The 19,783-nt window shown below is 41.2% G+C and overlaps 2 protein-coding genes across 3 annotated transcripts; one reads left to right on the forward strand and one right to left on the reverse strand.

Moving 5' to 3' along the window:
* Positions 1-382: 382 nt before the first annotated feature.
* LOC6559330 (lachesin) lies at positions 383-17,038 on the forward strand. Its single transcript, XM_032734409.2, has 2 exons — positions 383-1,385; positions 15,700-17,038. The coding sequence occupies exons 1-2, from the start codon at positions 845-847 to the stop codon at positions 16,245-16,247; spliced, it is 1,089 nt and encodes a 362-aa protein (XP_032590300.1). The 5' UTR covers positions 383-844; the 3' UTR covers positions 16,248-17,038.
* A 79-nt stretch (positions 17,039-17,117) lies between these two features.
* On the reverse strand, positions 17,118-19,640 carry LOC6561181 (augmin complex subunit dgt5). 2 transcript variants are annotated; one of them, XM_001987492.2, is made up of 5 exons: positions 19,448-19,640; positions 19,094-19,371; positions 17,786-19,028; positions 17,535-17,722; positions 17,118-17,470 (listed from the first exon to the last, which is right to left on the reverse strand). In XM_001987492.2, exons 1-5 carry the CDS (start codon positions 19,540-19,542, stop codon positions 17,208-17,210), a joined length of 2,067 nt encoding a protein of 688 aa, XP_001987528.1. In that variant the 5' UTR covers positions 19,543-19,640; the 3' UTR covers positions 17,118-17,207. The 2 variants fall into 2 exon arrangements, with proteins under 2 accessions (XP_001987528.1, XP_032590299.1); XM_032734408.1 differs by having other exon boundaries at positions 17,535-19,028; positions 19,448-19,637.
* Between the last annotated feature and the right edge of the window lie 143 nt (positions 19,641-19,783).

Genomic DNA, 19,783 nt, shown 5'->3' on the forward strand with positions numbered 1-19,783 from the left:
GAAAGATGGCGAAACAAAATCAGACATTTATAGAAACTATACATAATTAACCACTGAATAAAGGAGAATATTACAAAAAGAGAAAAGTAAATAAAAATACATTTTAAACAATTCTAAACCTGGAAAGTGTACTTTATTTAATGGCCAAATTTAAAATCAAAGCACGCGCTAAACACGCACTCGTTATCGATATATCGGTGTGGGCAAAGGTGCGTTAACAGTATTTCTAATTTTAGTTAACATTTGCAAGCTGGCAGCGCAGAATTGAGCAACAGCGTTCAGCCAATGATGCAAATTCGGATATATCGCTGCATTCTATCGATTACTGCGCTTAGGTATATCGTTTACGCAAGCGCCTGCTGCCGCGCGCAACATTCGAATCATTCGTGTCGCAACAGTGAGAGCGTGTAGACATCTCAAGTTCGTAACTCTTGTATTCACACATATTTATACCTATTAAACTGGGCTTTCACACACGCAGACACATACAGCAGTGAGAGAGCGCGCGCGCACATACCGAAAGTCAAGAAAACCAGCTTAGAGCGAGCTGACAAGTGTGTGTCTCGCAAACAGCATCCGCGCCGTCTCGTGCAACGGAAAGAGTCAAAGCTACCTGTATATTTGGTGTCTTCTCCGAAAGCAGCGAACGCAGAGCGCAAATAGCTCAGCCGCAGCTTTTCTTCGGCAGTTAAAAGTTTAACACTGAGCATTGCAGTCGCCGTTTCTCACGTCTCAACGTAGCATTTAATAGTAGGGTGTGGTGCCAAAAAATTATTTATTTTATATCTACAAAACACACACAAACGAACTCAAACGCACAAACTAGCAAAGAAGTTCGTTAAGAATGTGGCTAAAGATTAAGATTGATTTGTGGGCAGCGCTGCTGCTGCTGCTTGTTGCACTCGCCACGCACGCAGAGGCGCAACGGACGCCAACAATTTCGTATATAACACAGGAGCAGATCAAGGACATCGGCGGCACCGTTGAGTTCGACTGTTCGGTACAGTATGCCAAGGAGTACAATGTGCTCTTCCTCAAAACAGACTCGGATCCCGTCTTCCTCTCCACGGGCTCAACGCTTGTGATTAAAGACTCACGCTTCTCGCTGCGCTACGATCCCAATTCTTCCACGTACAAGCTACAGATCAAGGACATCCAAGAGACAGACGCGGGCACCTACACCTGCCAGGTGGTCATCTCCACGGTGCACAAAGTTAGCGCCAATGTGAAACTCTCTGTGCGTCGTCCACCCGTAATTTCCGATAATTCCACACAATCGATTGTGGCCAGTGAGGGCAGCGAGGTGCAGATGGAGTGCTATGCCAGCGGTTATCCAACACCGAGCATCACATGGCGTCGCGAAAACAATGCCATTCTGCCAACGGGTGAGTCTCTCTTTCTCTCTCTCTCTGTCTCTATATTCTAATTATTACACTATTCGGTGACCCGCCACGCCAAAGTCAAAGTTTGTGTTTGCTGCCGTTTAACATTAACATTTACATGATATGTCTGCCCGTCTGCTTTGGGGCGCTGTCCTCTCTCTTGCTCTCTTTCATTCTGTCTGTGTGTGTGTGACCGTGACTCACTCATGCGTCACTGTTGGCGTTTGTTTATTTGTTAGTTGTATACCTGTTTTTATTTATTACTTTGTTGCTTTGCGTGTTTTGCATATTCTCACCATTTCCACCTGTTCTTAGCTACCGTTTTGGCTATTTATCTTTTTAAAAAAAATTCTCACAATGAAAGCGCACTTTTGTTTTAAGTACTAAATTGTAGAGCTTTGGGCGTTAAGCTTGGCTCAGCGTGCTTCTACTCTCACCCACACATAGACAGAGACCCACATACACACACACACAAACACACATACACATATGTATGCATGAAGCTCGTTAGCGCAAGCTCTTTGGAGCTTCTTCTTTTCGTTGTGTTCATTTTGGGCGCTGCACTTTGTTGTTGTTGTTGTTGTCGTTGTTCGATTGCTTTCTATGGAAAAGTCCATCAAGTTGTACGTTTATTGCTTTTGTTCTGTGAAATGCTAATAAAAATAATTTGTAACTCAGGTACTGTCTTGCAACAACAAGGTCAATACTAATCCCGTACAGGTGTTTGTATTCTACCTGTTCGAAGCACCTTGCGTGCAATAAACGCGGCTTAGCAGCGAAGCCATAATTGATTTTTAAGTCTAGCCGCGAGTTTAACAAGATTGCACCGTCATTTGCAGCAGCACACATCCAAAAACAATTAGCCTCAGTAATCTGAGTACCGAATACCAGGAAAAATGCATGTGTAAACTATACGGCTATATTAAGTACTCGACAGTTATGTGCAAGTAATTATGATTTTTCGACTTAGGTAAAGATAAGCAGTTGGGTAGAGGCTAATTGCTTGGTGTGTACCGTAGCCTGGTTTATAGTAATACTACATTTTTTGTGGCTTACTATTACTTTAATTGAGCTTACTGTTAAAATGAGACAACCTAGTACAAGTCCTAAAGAATAATTTCTCAGTTTATCTCGATGAAACTTGGTATTAAATCATATTTTTGATGCAAAAAGTATATTGTTACAGTTGCCCCTTCATTTCACTTAATTGTATATTGTATAAAGATCGTTTCAAGATTGACCAACTTTTTATTAGCTCAGGATGTCTTGACGAAGCTCGGAAAAAGTCGTCTAATTAATAATTCTTCGAAATGTTTTGTCAACTGTTTTTTCTTCTACTTATTTATTTCCATTAAGATGACTTTCTTAAGTTTAATTTTTAACTTTTGCACTTTTATCTTAGAATTGAAAAAAGTTGATCTGCTCTGTAAAGAAAATATTTTCTTACTTATTTTAGGAACATTTTCCCTGTTTGGAATTCAAGCTAAAGACACATCTTGTCTAATGCCTTAATTGAAAAGTTCTATCTCAAATCTAAAATGAAAGAAATGTGAAAAATTGTGTTTGTCTTGGACACACCCTGGGCATGAAACCGTCTTTCAATCATTTGTCCGATCAACTTGTGCAATCTTTAATTAGTTTGGCCTTGATTTGCCTTATTTGTGGGCATTCATTGTTGGTGCCAGCAAATGACGCTATCGGCTTGGGTGTGTGCCGGGCCAAGATTGCTCCCTTTGCCGGGTACGGCACTTGAAATTGAAAGCTACTTATGGCCTGGGATTGTGTTTGCGTTGGGGTTTGTGTTTGGGTTTTGGGTCGGGGTTTGGTTCTGGGCATAGCTATAAAATAAAGCACAATAACTTGGACACGCTTGAGGGAGTTACTTCAATGTCAGCCGTGGCTTAACTTTGCTTGCAAAATGTGGTGTGTGTGTTTGTGTACAATATATACAATAAATCAAAGGTAAATCGGTAGAGATTTTCGCTTGGTTTAAACCATGTTTGCTTTCACCTTTGCAACAGCGCCGCCCTTCGTTCTGTGCGGCGTTTCACACGCTTTCGAACGCAATAATTTAAAGCGCTTGGGCAAACAGAAAGATGCTTTGAAATGCGCCAACGAGCCGAGCCGGGCCGCGTCCTGCAGGAGCAGGAGGTGGCAAGGGAGGCTGCACAGGCAGAGAGTCGTGCACTAGAGATGCTTTTATGCAGCCAGAATTCGCATTCGAGGCATTCGAGGCATTCGACAACTTCAGCACGCGCAATTGCTTCCGCAACTTGAAAACGTTCCACGTAACCGTTTGATGGTTCTGCAACAGTGCTAGCACTTCTGATAGGGGTAGGGGTAGTGCTAAGACTAAGGGTATGGGAGGGCAAACTGGCGTATAGCGAGACAAGGAGGCGTTACTGTGTATATCAGACACGGTCAAAGGCTCTTGGGCGCGTACAGTGCATCTAAAACAGAGTAAACAACGAGGAAAACCATAACATATTGCACTGCTTCACATTGACTTTGATATACCCTATGATTATGTCGATGTTCTTATTCAATTATTGTCATAAAACTGTTAATGCATTATTTACAAACCGTTTTTTCGACTCAAAATATATAAAAATACTATATGGCTTTAGCCAAGTCTCCATTTGTTATACCCCACTTTCATACATTCCCAACGGTTACAGGGTATCGAAAACAACAACAACAACAACAACAATAATGCGGCCATGTCGAATGCGCTGATCCCCTGAGTGCATATAATTTGTATTTTGATAGCCGGCAAATACAATAGCATAATATATACAATACAATATACAAAATATATATAAATTACAAGCCAAAAAGGTAAAAAAACATGCCACGAAACAAACAAAAGCACCGCTCTAAGTTCGCTGCCTCCCCTTGCCTATCCGTTGGCGTGTCCTGTTTTGTACAAATGCAAACAAACCCAGAAGGAAAGCAAGCATCCTGCACCGTTTCTAAGCAACCCTAGCCCAGGATTGCGATTGGGCTACGCCTTAGCCGCGAGCGCAAAAAACCAAGCGGAATGAAAAATGAAAAACCAAAAAAAAAAAAAACGAACGAAAAACAAAACAAAACAAAACGGACTCGCACACATAAACAAACACAGTAGGAACCCCTAATCAGGCGCTTCCGTTGCCGGTTTTTAGCCAAGTGAAGAGAAGCGTAGAGGGGAGGAGAGAAGAGGGGAGCAGGAGGGTTGGACTGGGCTGGGCCGGGCTGGGCATGCGTTCGTTTTTGGCTCGATCTTTGACTCGAGCTGTCCAAGGGTCCACATTGTGTGTGTTGCCATGCAAATCAATTGGGTTCGGTTCGAGGCATTCGGTTCTTAATAACGTTTCATTGAGTCCAAGCGTAAACAGCTCAGAATGAAACATGCACCTGGCGTTGTCTGCCGCTCCCTTCTCCCTTCCCGCTTCCCCCTTGACCCCCAAACATCACCTTTGCTTAGCCATGCAAAAATGCATTGGCAAAATGATTTATGCAACAATTGCGTTTGCCATAATAATACTCACCTTGGCCCAACTCGAGAGTCACGTGAGGCCGTCGCCGATTTGCGTATTCTGTGTGGGGCCCTAGTTTTGTTTTGCTTTGTTTTTTTTTGCTTTTGCCAAAATAAAAAACCCAAAACAAGTAAAGTAAACAAACAAACAAACGTTGGCCATTCAATTTGCAACGCGAGCAATTTGGATTTTAATTCTGGCATCATTTCAAACGATGCCAGATGTCGCCAGTGGATTTTGGACACAAGCGAGGGCTGCTCGAGCAGTATTGCTCACAGAATAGTCATAGATTTTTCCACTTCAAGCATTTCATTAACTAATTTAACGAGATCTTCTTTTTAAAATTTATTCAAAACTCAACTAAATCACAACTTTATAAAATCCACTTTTATTTTTATTAAAAATGTTATTAAAAATGGGTGAAAAGTGTATAAAAACATGTGCAAATATGTATAACAGTAAGAAGTATACATGCCGGACCCCATAAGACATATATACATACTTGATCAGGATTAATGAATTTAATTAAACGGATCTCAGAGACTAAAGCGATTTTAAATTTAGAAGATTACTCATATGCAGAGAATATATATGTAAATGAGAATATTGTTTTACGCTTCGGCAGAGTTAGTACAGATATTGAATCCCTATTTTGCCTTTGTTCTCCCCAGTAAAATTTTTCAAATTGCCCTTGGCCTGCCATTTGTTATGATGTCTGAAAGGCAGGAAGCATCTGCGATCTGCGATCTGCAATCAGCGATCAGCGATCTGCAAGCTGTGATCAGCGGCACCATGAAACACACACACACACACACATATATATATATATATATATACAAACATACGCACACATATCTAAATAAATAAGTACGCGTATCGAAAAGAGCGCACAACACATCCGACTGTTTAGATCCTAATCCAGCGATAAGATCAAAACATGCGCTTGAATCAACATTTGTAGCCGTAGCCAATTGACATTAATTGGACAATAATGCACAAATGATCAAGATCTGAATTTGAGATATGTGTAAACTATACATACATATGTATATGTATATGTATGTTTAAGGTCGTATGTCACATAAATCTTAGCCCCTCTTGTTCTTGTAGTTGTTAAACTCGAACAGACCCTTCTTGGGCGTTGATCCCATTAGAAGGCTGCTCCACTTGAGCGTGAAAACGTTTATGCAAATTAGAAGAACTCAAGAGCGTGTCGAGTACTCCAATTGCGTAATCAAATACCAAATATAAATGCAATTTAGTAACATTCAATTGCCAGTTTCGAACTACATAGCTGCCAAGGGTGAAATATGCTAAATTTTGTACATTTTATGAAATTTACGCTTAAACATTTCGATGCGCAATTGATGCGCCACTCGAGATCTCAACGGGACGTGGCCAACCAATTTGATTGTTGTCGCTGTTCCCAAAATATTTAATGAAAAATTGCAAGCTTGCTTCTTAGGCCTGGCACTGCCTACGGCCTCAAAACATCACCCGGGCAATTGGATTTTGCATATTGGGTGGATGGATGGGCCACTCAAAGGACGACTGTCCAAATATTTGCAAGTAATTAAGTTTTTGCACACATGGAATTACACTCAGAGAGTGAAATAGGGAGAGAGGCACTAAGAGGGGAGGAGTGGGAGAGGAAGAGGAAGAGAGTTTTGTATGTTTTATTATTGCAAATGCAAGCATAATTCCTGTAACCCCAACCAACCCCCTCTTTAACCAGAGGAAATAAATACAACAATGTTGCATTGTGTGTGTCTGTGTCTGTGTGTGTGTGTGTGTGTGTTTGCCTTGTGTGTGTGTGTGTGTGTGTGTGTTTTATGCATTATGGCGCGCTGTTCTAGTTGCAGACTTGAAAGAAAAACCAAGAAACAAGTAACAACCACAATAACAAAAACAACAACAAAATGATGACGTACCGCAAAAACTTGTTTATGAATGTTGGTTGCTGGGGCAACGACCACATCACAAAGCGGCCAGCAAACTGCCAACTGCCAACTGGCAACTGCCAACTAGCAACTAGGGATTGGGAACTTGCAACCGGCAGAAGGGTTTGACCGCTCTACCTTCTGTGCTAACTTGTTAGTTAATTGCTTGTGCTTATATATATATAACGTATAAATATTGCCTAGCCTAGTCCCTGTTACATTGCTAATAGGATTTGGGTTGAGCAACCACGAATTTCCTGTGTCCAAGCTGAAACTGGCAACTTTGAGGCATAAATTCATTTTCCGAAAATTAAATAAATAAATAAATAAAATCTTCTTAACTTCAATAAAGCCTCTCAGAAGTTATTATGTATTTTCTCCAAACCTTGTTAAAAAGTTATCCCAAGCGAAAATATATTAAAAGTACAAGACCGTTGATAAGATTTAAATCCATAAAATCAATTGAAAGTAAAAAAATATATTTATTTGTAAAAATAATGTGCATCCAAATCATTGTTTGAAATAACATAACTTAAACAATAATAGAAAGCTGAAGGAGAGAAGTTTAAAGTATCGTTCTTTCATCAACTTTGTAAGGAATAATTCATTAAATAAAATACCTGGTGAGAGTTCCTTTTAAATGAATAATATGCTATTACTATTTAAAGTACGATTTTAGTTACGTCCCTTGAGTTGAGAGTATGTTGCGTGTTAACAAAAATACACTCAAACTTTTCTCAAAATAATAAAGGGTTTTAATGTATCACAAATTTTGGTTAGCACTCACTGATATTTGATATTGGCGCCATTTTGTTTGCCCTGGCGCTGGATTTATGCGTTTTTTTTTGTTTCGGAAACCTTTTGCCGCAGCTAAAGTAAAGTAAACCGTCGGCTTAGAATGCTATAAATGTGATTTTATGTGGATCTGCGGATCGCTCTGTCGGCCTCTGGTGTATTGTGCAATGCGCTTATCACACCAAATTCACGTATTCCCAGCAATTTCATTATTTACTTAGCACTTTCGGCGTCGTGTTGCATGTCACAGACCGGCTTTTTAATCCTTATCACAATGGGCACGGGAACTTTATTTCTATTTGTGTTTATTTTTAGGATTTCAACATATTTGTTTAGGCAAACGCACACACATACACACACACAGACACTCCCTGTCGGCTTTACGAGCGAAGGATATTTTTTGTGTTGGTTGTTGTTGTTTGGTATAATTGCCATTTTAATAGCTGTTACTTGAGATTTTGTTCGCTATTTATTATCGAGTGATACATTACTTTGGTCACTTTCAGGGTACAGTACTATGCCACAGAAAGTGCGGCGACATCGCCATAAATTCAATTAGACGACATTTTCCAAAAAAGATATTTAAAGTACAAAAAAAAAAAAAAAAAGGAGATGAAAAATACAAAACTCAATTGAGCCAGGCCTTTTGTAATGGCTGTGGCTGTGGCTGTTGAAATTCTACTGATTGTGTGCCTGTGTGCATAGTTGAGAGCACAATCCAATAAATGGCATACCAACCGGGTAGCTATAATGTGCTCTACTCGAAGAAATCACTTTTCAAAAGTCAACAACAAAGTCTGTCGCTTCACCAAGCAATCGCAAGTGCGGGTGGAGGCAACAAGAATTCCGACTGTGGCGGTGGTTGCAAGTCTCGCTAGCGTCCGGAGGGTGTCTCGTTGTGGGTTGCGGTTGCCACTACCTCCTCTCCCGTACTGCTGCTGCTGTTGTTGTTGCTGTTGTTGCTGTTGAAGGCTGATGCGTTTGCCACCAAAGTGGGTGCATTCACATGTCTCAAGAGCTTGTTATATGCTCGATATGTGTGTGCAGCAGCAGCAGCAGCAGCAAGATGACTCCTCATAATGTTGATGTTGCCTCATGAGTTTCGGGTGACAAAACAGGAAGAGGCGACAAATTTGCACAGGCATGCAATTTTTAATAAGTACAACAGAGCGAAAGAGATAGAGGATGTTGCTGCAATGAGAAGAACACAGACTTGGCGGCAGCTGCTTGGATGTCATCACTTGTCAGGTGGTTGCCGAGCACAACAAGCCAAATGCTGACTTCTACGAAAGATATACATACGAACACATACACAAGCTGTTCAGCTGGGCAACCTCAAGTAACTTGACTTGCAGAACAGCTGTGCAGCTGAGAATTGGTTCCAATAAGGTTCAAGCACTGCTAAACAAATACAGATGGAAATGAAGTAAATGGCTTCGATGGTCGATCAAGTTGAATAGCTAAAACTTGTTAAAAATAATGATATGCTTCAAATATCCAAAATCAGAAAAGCGCAAACCAAAATCATCTAACTCGATTTCTAGAGAAGTTAGACTTGTAATTGTGAAAACTGTTCAGTACATGGCTTAATTAGACTATAATAAAATCATGCAGCTCTTTAGATTTAAGCTTGGAGTGTTAAAATGGAGTTTCCCAGCCCAAGTAACTCAAATTTTTATAGAGATAGAAACCCGAAGCAGAGGGTAACTATGAAAGAAAGCAAAAGCATATTGCAGAAATTTTGCAGCTCGATTTCTCAAAGGCGCATTTCTAACAAATGAAAATATAGTCCAGCACATTATATATTTGTGAACAAAACTGCCAAAACATCGCGTGAAAAATTCTCAAAAAATCAGTGTATATCAAAAGGGTAGATTGAAAAGTGAAAATTGCATTTGAGGCAAACAGCCTTTGCACAGTTTTTAATTGGATTTTTGCCAGCTCTTTTGGCCACAAGAGTCGGCAAAAAAGAATTAGAATGATACAGAGACCGATACCGATACCGAGAAAGAGACAGAGTTAAAAAAGAGACATGACCTAAGCTGGCTGTGGAATTGGCGCGGGGTTGGGTCCTGGGTTCTGGGTTCTGCGTTCTGGAAGTGTGCAGTGGGCGCAAATAATATGGAACGTCATTAAAAGCGCACCCGTGTTTTGCCAGAGCACGACGACGTTTTGATTATGATGAGTCACACGTGGTTGTTTCAGTTGTTGTTGTTGCTGTTGTCGTGGTGCATTAACATTCATAATTTCCACATGACAACGTTTCATGTCATAGAATCATAGAACCGAATCCCTCCCTGTTTGAATGTGTTGACAGTTGAAGAGTCGGTGGATGCCGTTGCGCTCTTTATTGTGTTTTCATACCCTGTAATAAAAAACGCATGAAAAATGTATTACAAAGAGCAAATTTGTGTATTTTTGAGCTGGAGAACGAAAGAAAAGATTTTCATAAAGGCATTTATAATTAGGTATAGTAAATCCAACTTGGATTCATTTCACGATTTAAATCATTTTATTTAGTTTTTTCTTCTTTTATATATTATATTTGATAAAGGCATTTCTAATTTAGTGTGTAAACTCTCGTTTAGTAAATCCAATTTTACTCTAACTCTTCATCAAAGAAAACAGTTTTTGTTTTTAAAAATCCCTTCATTTTTGGGGTATCCTCAAGTCGAGCACTTTCGACTAGCGCACTCTTTGTTTTCTTGTGCATTTCTTGAGCGCCTCGCCTCGCCTCGCCAACGGTAACGGTAACTTCATTTGGCTTAACGGTTTTGTTTGCACTGCCAAAAAAATAGACTTGCAGGAAATTGAAAGAGAAAAACAAATATGGCTGCAGGCAGCAACTGAGGTGGGGTGGCATTAGTTGATGTGGTGCGAGCTGTGCAGTTTTGGGCACTACAGACAGTCTGTTTTTTTTTTTTGTTTTTTTTTGGCACGTTTTCGCCGTCTGCTGTCTGTCCGCCTGGCCGTCGACGCCGTCAATTTGAATTCCCCGTCGGTTGGCTCTGATTGGTGCGTGTGGCGTTTTGCATGCCATTTAATTTCCATATACGTAACGGCCGTAACGGTGGTTGTTACAGCTCAAAATGGCGGCATCTAATCGCTGTAGTTTCGCATAAAAAACATATTTGTTATTTAAGTGCAACCCTTCAATTTTCCCAGCAACAACTTGTCACAAATTTTCCAAGTCAGCGCGCACACCAAAAAAATAAATAAAAAAAAAAAAACAAATAAAAAAAATGAGCAGACACATTTAAACAAAAATAAACGATAAACAAAAAAAAAAGTGGAAAGTGGTTTTTGGCTTGGCAGGGGTTAGGGGTAGTGTCAGCGGCAGGGGTAGGGGTAGGGGTAGCTCATAAAATATGGCTCAAAAAACTCAACAGCTTGAACTGACTGAACGCTGGCTGTAATTCACTCAAGCGTCTGCGTAGCGATGCGCTGCACCAGGTGAACCCGGCGTGAACCTGCCTGAAAAATGAAAAAGAAACCGTTGACGGCTTTTCAGTTTCAGTTATAACCTTTACACGCTCCGCTCCCCCCTCAACTACACTGCGATTGCAGTGTATGCATTTCCTCTGAGTCGGCATGTTTTTGTGAGTGCTACAAAAGAGGCCTTGTTACATTTCGCATCCTTTTTTTGTTTTTTTGAGATCCAGGTATTACCTGCTGCTCTTGCACTTGCTGCTTTTACCTGCGATAAGGTCTCTTGTCTTGGTTTCTGCTGCTTTTCCTTCTTCTTCTTCTTCTTCTTCTTCTTTTTACTTCTCACCTTGCCCTTGCACTTTGCACAATTTTCCATTTCTACGCTCGACGTCTTCGCTGCTGCTGCCGCTGCTGCCTTTAACTGACAATTTATCTCCGACTGTTTGCCTAAGGGAGGTCGTCTTTGTTGCTGTTGTTGCTGTTGTTGTTGTTGTTGGCACAGACAGGTTCTTTAGCTTGGCTTAAACAAATGCTCGGCTGTCGGATTTTTCATTACCAACACCAAGTCTACCTTTCTGTTTTCCTTTCATTAGTTGGCTGCCGTTGCAATCCACATACACACATCCAAACACAGACAAAAACACACACACACACACATAAGCAAACAACCATATTGAGTGTGTTTCAGATTGTCATGCTCCTCCCTGGAGCAAAGTGTTTTTAATTCTCTCATTAGTAACTGAAATTACAACGCACCATTTAGACCATTGGCTGAGAAGAGACTCTGCCCGAGAGTGAATGCATCATTTCCGGCTCTGGCCTTTGCAGTTGCACACACACACACACATATATATATATATATATAAATAAATATATATTTGAAAATATATGTAGCTCTATTTGTATCTTTACTCTCTGGCTGTATCATTTCCATAGCCCGCTGCATGCGGGCACTCAACATTTACTCGTTAATTGATGTTGGCTTGGTGTCGGCTCGGTTTCAACGCATCAACAGCAGCAGCATTTTCTCAATTTGTCATATTAAAAACGTGTTATTAGAGCAATCAGTCGGAAGACTGTAGAGTCTATATTGAAAGAATAACAGGTAGTTCCTTACATACTGATTACTAAGAGTGTCAAAATGAGAGAGGAATTTATTTAAACATACTGTATGAACTGGATGTGCCTTGCTTATAGTCTACTCTCAAGTGATCTTCAAAGTATTTCCGCTTTTTCAGTCTTTAATCTGGTTTTGGGTTTGATAAACTATCTGAAATATAAATTATGATGATCGAAGAGTCAGTATGAGTCAGTATAGGGTTAATTCGTTACTCGAGTTGGGATGATATATGATCTAAATCTTTTCTTGGCATCAAAGAGCTGGAAATAATTAAAGGCTATATTATTCGGTTAGTCAAGGCGCAATCTAAAGCAATACGCAAACTTCTTGAGTTATTTATAAGTACTTCTGCCTTGTTATGTAATTAATTACGATCTTCAGTTCTAATTAGTACAGTCGCAGATTCGATTAGGCTCGCAAGCCAAGGGGTAACTTGAAATTCTTGAAGGGATGAAATATGAACTGCAATTGTAATTAGTACAGTCAAAGAGTCGAAAACATCCTTTTGCCTGCTTTTCCGGATGATTTATGATCTGAAATTGAATGCCGCATTACTCCTAATTAACGTCACTTCACTGTGTTGTGGCAACAACAATGCATTTACATTCGTATCGATCGTATACATGCCACACAGGCACATTCATCCTACATCTACGAGTTGCACTCAGTTGTTGTTCTTGTTCTTGATTTTTTTTCGTACAGTTTCTAACGCTTAATGAATTTAACCCAAAATGTCAAAATGCGAACTCACATCTTATGCATAATGCCCGACTTTAATTACAAACATGCCCCCAAAATGAGTTGAGGCAATAACAATTCAGTAAGCAATTCTTCTACTCCCATCTCTCTCTCTCGCTCCCCTTGTTCTTTGAGACAGAAGAAAGCGATGACTCTTGTGTGTAGATCGCAGACTCGAAACTCGCGTTGCATATGATTTAATAAGCAATTAAACAGTTTTTCTTGGCTTCTTCTTTTTTTGTTTTTGCCAGTCTGCCACGCCCCAATTAAGCAGAAATGAACTTTTTGCAACTTTGACTAGATTACTCAGTGACTTACTGGCAAACCGCTTAACTAACGGTTAAAATGTGTGTTCAACCTGACCTGCATATCATTTCATGCAACAGCAAACAATAAAATTTAACACTTTGCTTTGACTCAACCATTTGTCATCGGGGAATGGAAGTGGCAGTGGAAATGGTTAATAGGGAATGGGCACATTTGTTATGGCAGCTGCGTGTAGTATTTCAACCTGAACCTAAACGTGAGTCGGAGCCTCGACATGTCACGCTGCTGCACTTGGTACGCTTCCAGTGACACGTTCCTCAACGTTATATGCCATTTGGTTTGCTTCTCGTATACCCTATACCCTGTAAGCATTAGAAATGAGTCACAGTTTGCTAAGTAATGGCAAGCAGTCAGAGAGAAGTCCAGTCTATCGAGACATGTCCATCCATCTATTTCTCAATTTTGGTATGCATATATTTCATATCAGTAACCATATTTAAAAAGATGCATATTCGATGTATCCCAAAAACTTACTTAAATTAAGCAGTGAGAGCAAAAATATTTATTGTTGCCTTAGGCAGAAGAAGATGCAGTGTCCAAGGGGTTACGCAGGTGGGAGCAGGGAGACAGGGGGAAAGCTGTTCACGCCCTTGGGAGTATTCCGGGGAAAAATATCTTAAGCTCGGCTCAAGCCGACAATTCTTGAATTCATGCAAGAATCATGATTGATAAAAGAGCTTTAGGCGCAGCAGGGGGCTTAATAGATCTAACTAGGTAGCAGTGCATGAACCACCCAAAATTATCAATAAGGAATGCATACTTGGGTAGCATATGGGTTACATATGTTTACAGGGCATGTGCTAGTTGAGCACTCTTGGGCCTAGGCTTTCTGTGCATGTTTTTACTCATAGTTGGTCAACGTGATTCACTGCTGGCTAATTAAACAAAAGCCGGACAGAAGCGTGAGCTGTTGTTGTTATTGTTATTGTTGCTGTTGTTGATGTTGCTGTTGATTGTCTCAGTTGGATTGCCCAATATTCAAAATGAATTTGTTGCATTTGCCACGCTGCTGCCCGCATCATATCTAAAGTATTTCAATTGAATTTATAGCTGAGCTAAGCAATTCAATTGTTATTTAACCCTCTCCTTTTGCAGCTCATCACTCTGGCTATATCTGTCTCTCTCCTTCTCGCTGCCTGTCAATTCAATTTTAATCAAATGCGTTTCTTCGATTCCCTTGCGCAATTAATTTGAAATGTTTCAGCCGAATGAGCAAAAGTCCATAAACCCTACATGCATTCCCTCCCCTCCCCTGCCATGGCCACCTCCCACTCGCCTTGCTCCCTCGTTCAGTTGAGTTTCGCCCGCATTTTGCATGGCGTCTATAAAGCATATAGCCAAGCATATTCCTGCCAACAAATACATATTTATATGCATTTACGGTCAACGCTCCTCGAGCTCAGCTTTTAGTTGCATAGCTGCTTTTCAACTGTAGTTTGTGTCAATTGTTTAGGCTTGAATTGTTTTTGGCAAATGTTTGAAGAGCCACAGATGCCATGTTGCACACACACACACACACAGACACAGACACACAGCCAGCGAGGCTGGGGATGGGGAGGTGTGGCATTTGTACAGGTATCACGGAGCACATTGCACTCGTTTCAACTTCCGGTTATGAACTGAATGCTTGCCACGGCTGCCGAGAGAGTGCACCTTTTGCATTCACATTCCCATTCGCATTCGTATTCGCATTCCCATTCACGTTTACGCTTCAGTTGCCTGATGCAATACCCCTACCCAACACAACACCCTACCCGGCAGCTTCTGCTTATTTCCCAGTTGAAAAATAAGTAAATCTACTCTAGTCGAGAGTATGCGACATGGGTATACCCTGTAGCCACAATTAACAGCCATTTGTATTTAACCTAAAATAAAACCAAAAAAATGATTGCTTAGATAACTTTGTGTTTATTGTAAGGCCTTAGACCGATATTTAAATGTCATAAATTAGATTCCTGCAAGGTGTGAAAGTAAATATGCGTAGAACACCAGGTTTATGTAGGTCTTCAAGACAATATCAATATTTATCGATGAGAAGTTATAGGTAAAATCAACGAGTTGCTTGTGAAATGGAGGTGATATGCTTCCGTTTGCCTGTTACATGATTTTGATCTTCCACATGCCAACCTGCTTAGCCAATGTTAATGACTACAGGGTATAATTAGTTGCAAAAAAAAAGGTGGCTGTTGTAAATGGTTTGGCTGCTTGTTAGAGGTCATTAACGTGGCCATTGTTATAGAGACGGCACTCGACGCCGCAACTGAAAGGTCACCCACAACCAAAGTGTATAAATGTAAACGGATGTCTCATTAAAATCCGCTTGCGAGTGCACAAGCACAAAAGGCGTAGCGTTTAAATTGCATTGTTGAATTGATACTGGCTGGACGCACTTGAACACCCTTTATTAATGCGCATCTCTTCCCTGTTTGCTTCTCTCATCTATTTTGCAGACAGCGCCACGTATGTGGGAAATATACTGCGCATCAAGTCGGTGAAGAAGGAGGATCGTGGCACGTACTACTGTGTGGCGGACAATGGTGTCAGCAAAGGGGATCGTCGCAACATCAATGTTGAGGTGGAGTTTGCGCCGGTTATAACTGTGCCCCGTCCACGTCTCGGCCAGGCGCTGCAATACGACATGGATCTGGAGTGCCACATTGAGGCATATCCGCCACCAGCGATCGTATGGACCAAGGATGACATCCAGCTGGCCAACAATCAACATTATACCGTATCGCATTTTGCCACCGCCGATGAGTATACCGATTCGACGCTGCGCGTGATTACCATTGAGAAGCGTCAGTATGGCGACTATGTGTGCAAGGCAACCAATCGCTTTGGCGATGCCGAGGCGCGCGTCAATCTCTTCGAGACGATCATACCCGTCTGCCCGCCGGCCTGTGGACAGGCGTACTATGGCGGCGCCGAGCATATTGCTGCCTCGGCATCATCGCTTGCTCTGCTATACATTTTGTTAACGCTACTTTACTCCAGATAAGCCAAAACGAGTAGCCAACCACGCAACCACGCAACCACCACCCACCATGATCCACATCAAATCCATCAGCTCTCGAATATAGTAAACACAACACACACATATACATTTATCAAGTATATAGCTATCGATAAAAGATATCATCTGTAGAGACATTCTCCTTTCGAAATGTGTCGCAAATTCTACATATTCTTCAAGCCAACACAGCATATTTTAATTTTGTTGTATTTACTTTTCCCCTTTCTACTTACTCCTATATACTCCCAAGCTATAAGACGTCCAACCTTATGTATTAAGTTAAGTATACTAAGTTTAAAATGAGCTCACGAACGAATCACAGCGCCTCTTAATCTAATTTAGTACGAGCCTCTAACCCAAATACCGACTCAATTCAAATCCCGTCCGTTATCTATGTTTTTTTCTGTATATTTTTTAAATATCTTTATAAGGTAATGACTCGATATATATATATATATATATTCTCGATATAGAAACACTCACAAACATCACAAAAGAAAAAGAAGCCAACGCAACGCTGTCAAAAATCCATTCCGCTTACATCATGATTATGGGGATATTTTATGTTTATTAAATAAATAATAAAGTATTTTCGTGCTGCAATGTAATTAAGTTGATATATCTGATCAATTCGATTACAATTCGAGATACAATTACAAAGATACAATTACGAACGAATAGAAGCAACAACAACAAATTTCAAACGTTGTGCACATCATTAGCTCTTAAGCTCAATTCGAAATAAACAAAATACTTTTGAATAACAATTGATACCCATTTGTATGTGGGTGTAAATACATAAACGCTGCGACTTTTGTAATAAAAAAAAATTAAGTAAAATAAAGAAAAAATATGTAAAAAGACAAAAAGTTACACTTCATTTTAAAATACAGTTTACAGGAAAACAATGACGTTATTATTATTACTGCTTGTTTAGAACCTATTTTACGCCTTAATCGATCCGCCGGCTGTGGCGATGCGATAATACAGATTAAACTCCGATTCGTAGACGGCAAAGTTGGCATTGTTAAACAATTTTGTGGGCGGCACATATTTGCGAAGCGGATTCTCAGTAATGAAACGAAAGATGCGCTTGAGCCGCTGCAATTGATGTTGCGTCTTGGTGCCCAATGCCTCAATGTTGTGCAGTATCTGAATGATTTCCTCGTGTTGTCGCCGTGCCTTTAGCTTCAAATCGTGCGGATCAACTGTGGGGTGCAGTCGGAAATGAAACAAAAATGTCCACAGGGTCAGAGCCGGCTTTGAGCTTACCAATTAACGGCTCCAAATTCAATTTCAAATCAGTCGTGTGTGCGGCAATTGCCGACGCCCACAAAATTCGTTTACGTACTTCCTGCAGGGCGCCATGGGGTGTTAGCAGATAGCCCGGCGCCAGTTGCATAGTGGATGCCAGCTCCTGCGACTCTACGATAAGCGGATTGGCTGACAGCAAAAAGGCACTAGATACAAACATAACTATAGATACCAGATGCATATAGAAAGCCAAAAAAAAATAGGCATACCATTCACGCGGCATGCAGTAGAACTTTTCGAACGAGACTTCGGCAAATGTGTTCAGCTCCATGAGATGACAGGGATGTGTGTAGCCTGTGCCAGTTGACATCACAGCGGTGGAGTTGAGGCCACTGGGCATTAGTGTTGTATTGTCGAAACTGCGACGCATTACGGTGTCATTGAGGCTGGGATCAATGTCCAGCTTGGTGCTTGAAAGAACGCTGTCATTCGCCGGATTGAAGCTCTCCATTCCCAAAAACGACATATTGCCGACCTTCAGTTTGGTACTGCGCAAATGCGATTTGGCATTCTGATGCTGTGACGTAGCCTGCATTTCGTCCAGCATATTTTTCAGCATATTCTTGGAATAGAGAATTTTCTCTTTGATTTGCGACAACTGTAGCATATCGTGCTGTATGCGATTAACGGACGTGTTTATTTCACTGTACATCTGCTTAATGGAACCCAATAGTAACTCATGTTGTTCGAGGTGCTTGGCACCCGCTTCCTGCTCCACGCGCAGCTGCTCAATCTGTTCGGCGAGAAAATCATTGCGTGCTTGATTAAAATTGTGCTTATTATACTGCATCATGAAGTCGGAGACGATCTCTTCGATATTGTTGCTGTCGTCCGCGTCGGTACAATTATTGTAATTGAAGTTGCCTACACTCTTCAGCAGATCGTCCACAAAGCTGTCATAGATCGAGGCGAAACGCTCTTCTTGCTGCGACACCTCGTCTCGGGCGCTTACATACTTGGACACCAGACCCAATAGATCGCCCCTGGTCTTCAACAGCTTAACTTCGAAGGCACTCATTGGGGGTTTAGAGAGCGCCACACTATTTGTTGCATCCAGCGTAGGTGTTCTTTTATTCAGCTGCATAACATGCTGCAGTTGCTCCTCTTTGGTCTTTAGAATGGCATTGAAGAGCAGCACATTGGGCGTATTGGCAAATGTTTGGCGCATTTGCGACCACAGACGCTGTTTGGCCTCGGCCAGCTGATGGGTGTTGTTGCCTTCTGCATTGCAGATGTTGTAAAAGTTTTCCAGCTCCTTTTGAGCCTGCTCCATGGCCAGTTTCTCGCTGAAATTCTTCCTATTCAGACTGACGGGCTTTGCGGCTAGGATTTGAGCCTTGTTTTCCAGCTCCTGCTCGTACGTTTTGTTAAGGGAGTCCAATTTTAGTTGGAGCACATGGGTTCGTGATTGGTGTAATTGCTTTTTGTGCTTTGCGCTGATTATTTGAATATCTGGGATTTAAAGAGTGGGGCATATTAGATGTTGAACAAATCTGATATGCATTTAGTGCTCTTACTTTTCGACTTTATGGTTGCGGCCAAGTTATCAAACTCCTTCTTGGCCTCGGACAGGCCCAGTTCTGCCTGCTCCTTTTCCTTCTTCAGTTCCAGCATTTTCAAATGGATCTGCATTGGGCGAGGCAGAAAACTGCGTTGACATACAGCCAACACTTTATCCTTGTGCAGCGTCACCTGTGCAATGAGTAGATTCTCGCGCACCTCCTGCACATGCTGGCGCGGATGGAGGCGCGACTGGAGTTGCACAAACAGAGGCAGCTGGCGCGACTTAAATATGCTAAAAAAAAATAACAAATACAATCGAAAGCCGCTTGTGGTTGACATTTGAGGGGAGGCTTTTTGCAGCAACATACGATTTGAGTGCGTCCTCGTTGGGCAGATCGCTGGGCGAGCAACATAGGCCGGTCGCCCAGGCGCGAAATTCGTCTATCTGTCCTCCAAAAGCCATAAATCTGACTTTATTACAACAATTAAGAAGTATTTAAAATGACGCGGCCGCGCACAGTCAAAGTTACGCACGCACACTCATACAAGTCAGCCAATGACAGATAGTGCTGTTGCAGGTCAGGGCTGCACTGCTGTTATCGATAACGCACGTTTCGATTAATAAAATGTAAAAACTTTATTATGTACACACTTAAAACGGTTAGTGCTTTTTGAAAAGTAACTTGTGAACTTAAAACAATTAA

Source organism: Drosophila grimshawi, unplaced genomic scaffold, assembly GCF_018153295.1.
Source record: "Drosophila grimshawi isolate 15287-2541.00 unplaced genomic scaffold, ASM1815329v1 contig_1369, whole genome shotgun sequence".
Taxonomy (NCBI): domain Eukaryota; kingdom Metazoa; phylum Arthropoda; class Insecta; order Diptera; family Drosophilidae; genus Drosophila; species Drosophila grimshawi.

Excerpts from the sequence above, each read along its gene's own strand:
- LOC6559330 (XM_032734409.2), top strand. The coding sequence starts at position 845 with ATGTGGCTAAAGATTAAGATTGATTTGTGGGCAGCGCTGCTGCTGCTG. Across the intron at positions 1,386-15,699 it reads CAATGCCATTCTGCCAACGG|ACAGCGCCACGTATGTGGGA; the intron begins GTGAGTCTCTCT and ends TCTATTTTGCAG.
- LOC6561181 (XM_032734408.1), bottom strand. The coding sequence starts at position 19,542 with ATGGCTTTTGGAGGACAGATAGACGAATTTCGCGCCTGGGCGACCGGC. Across the intron at positions 19,029-19,093 it reads CGCAACCATAAAGTCGAAAA|ATATTCAAATAATCAGCGCA; the intron begins GTAAGAGCACTA and ends TTTAAATCCCAG. Across the intron at positions 17,471-17,534 it reads GAATTTGGAGCCGTTAATTG|TTGATCCGCACGATTTGAAG; the intron begins GTAAGCTCAAAG and ends TGCACCCCACAG.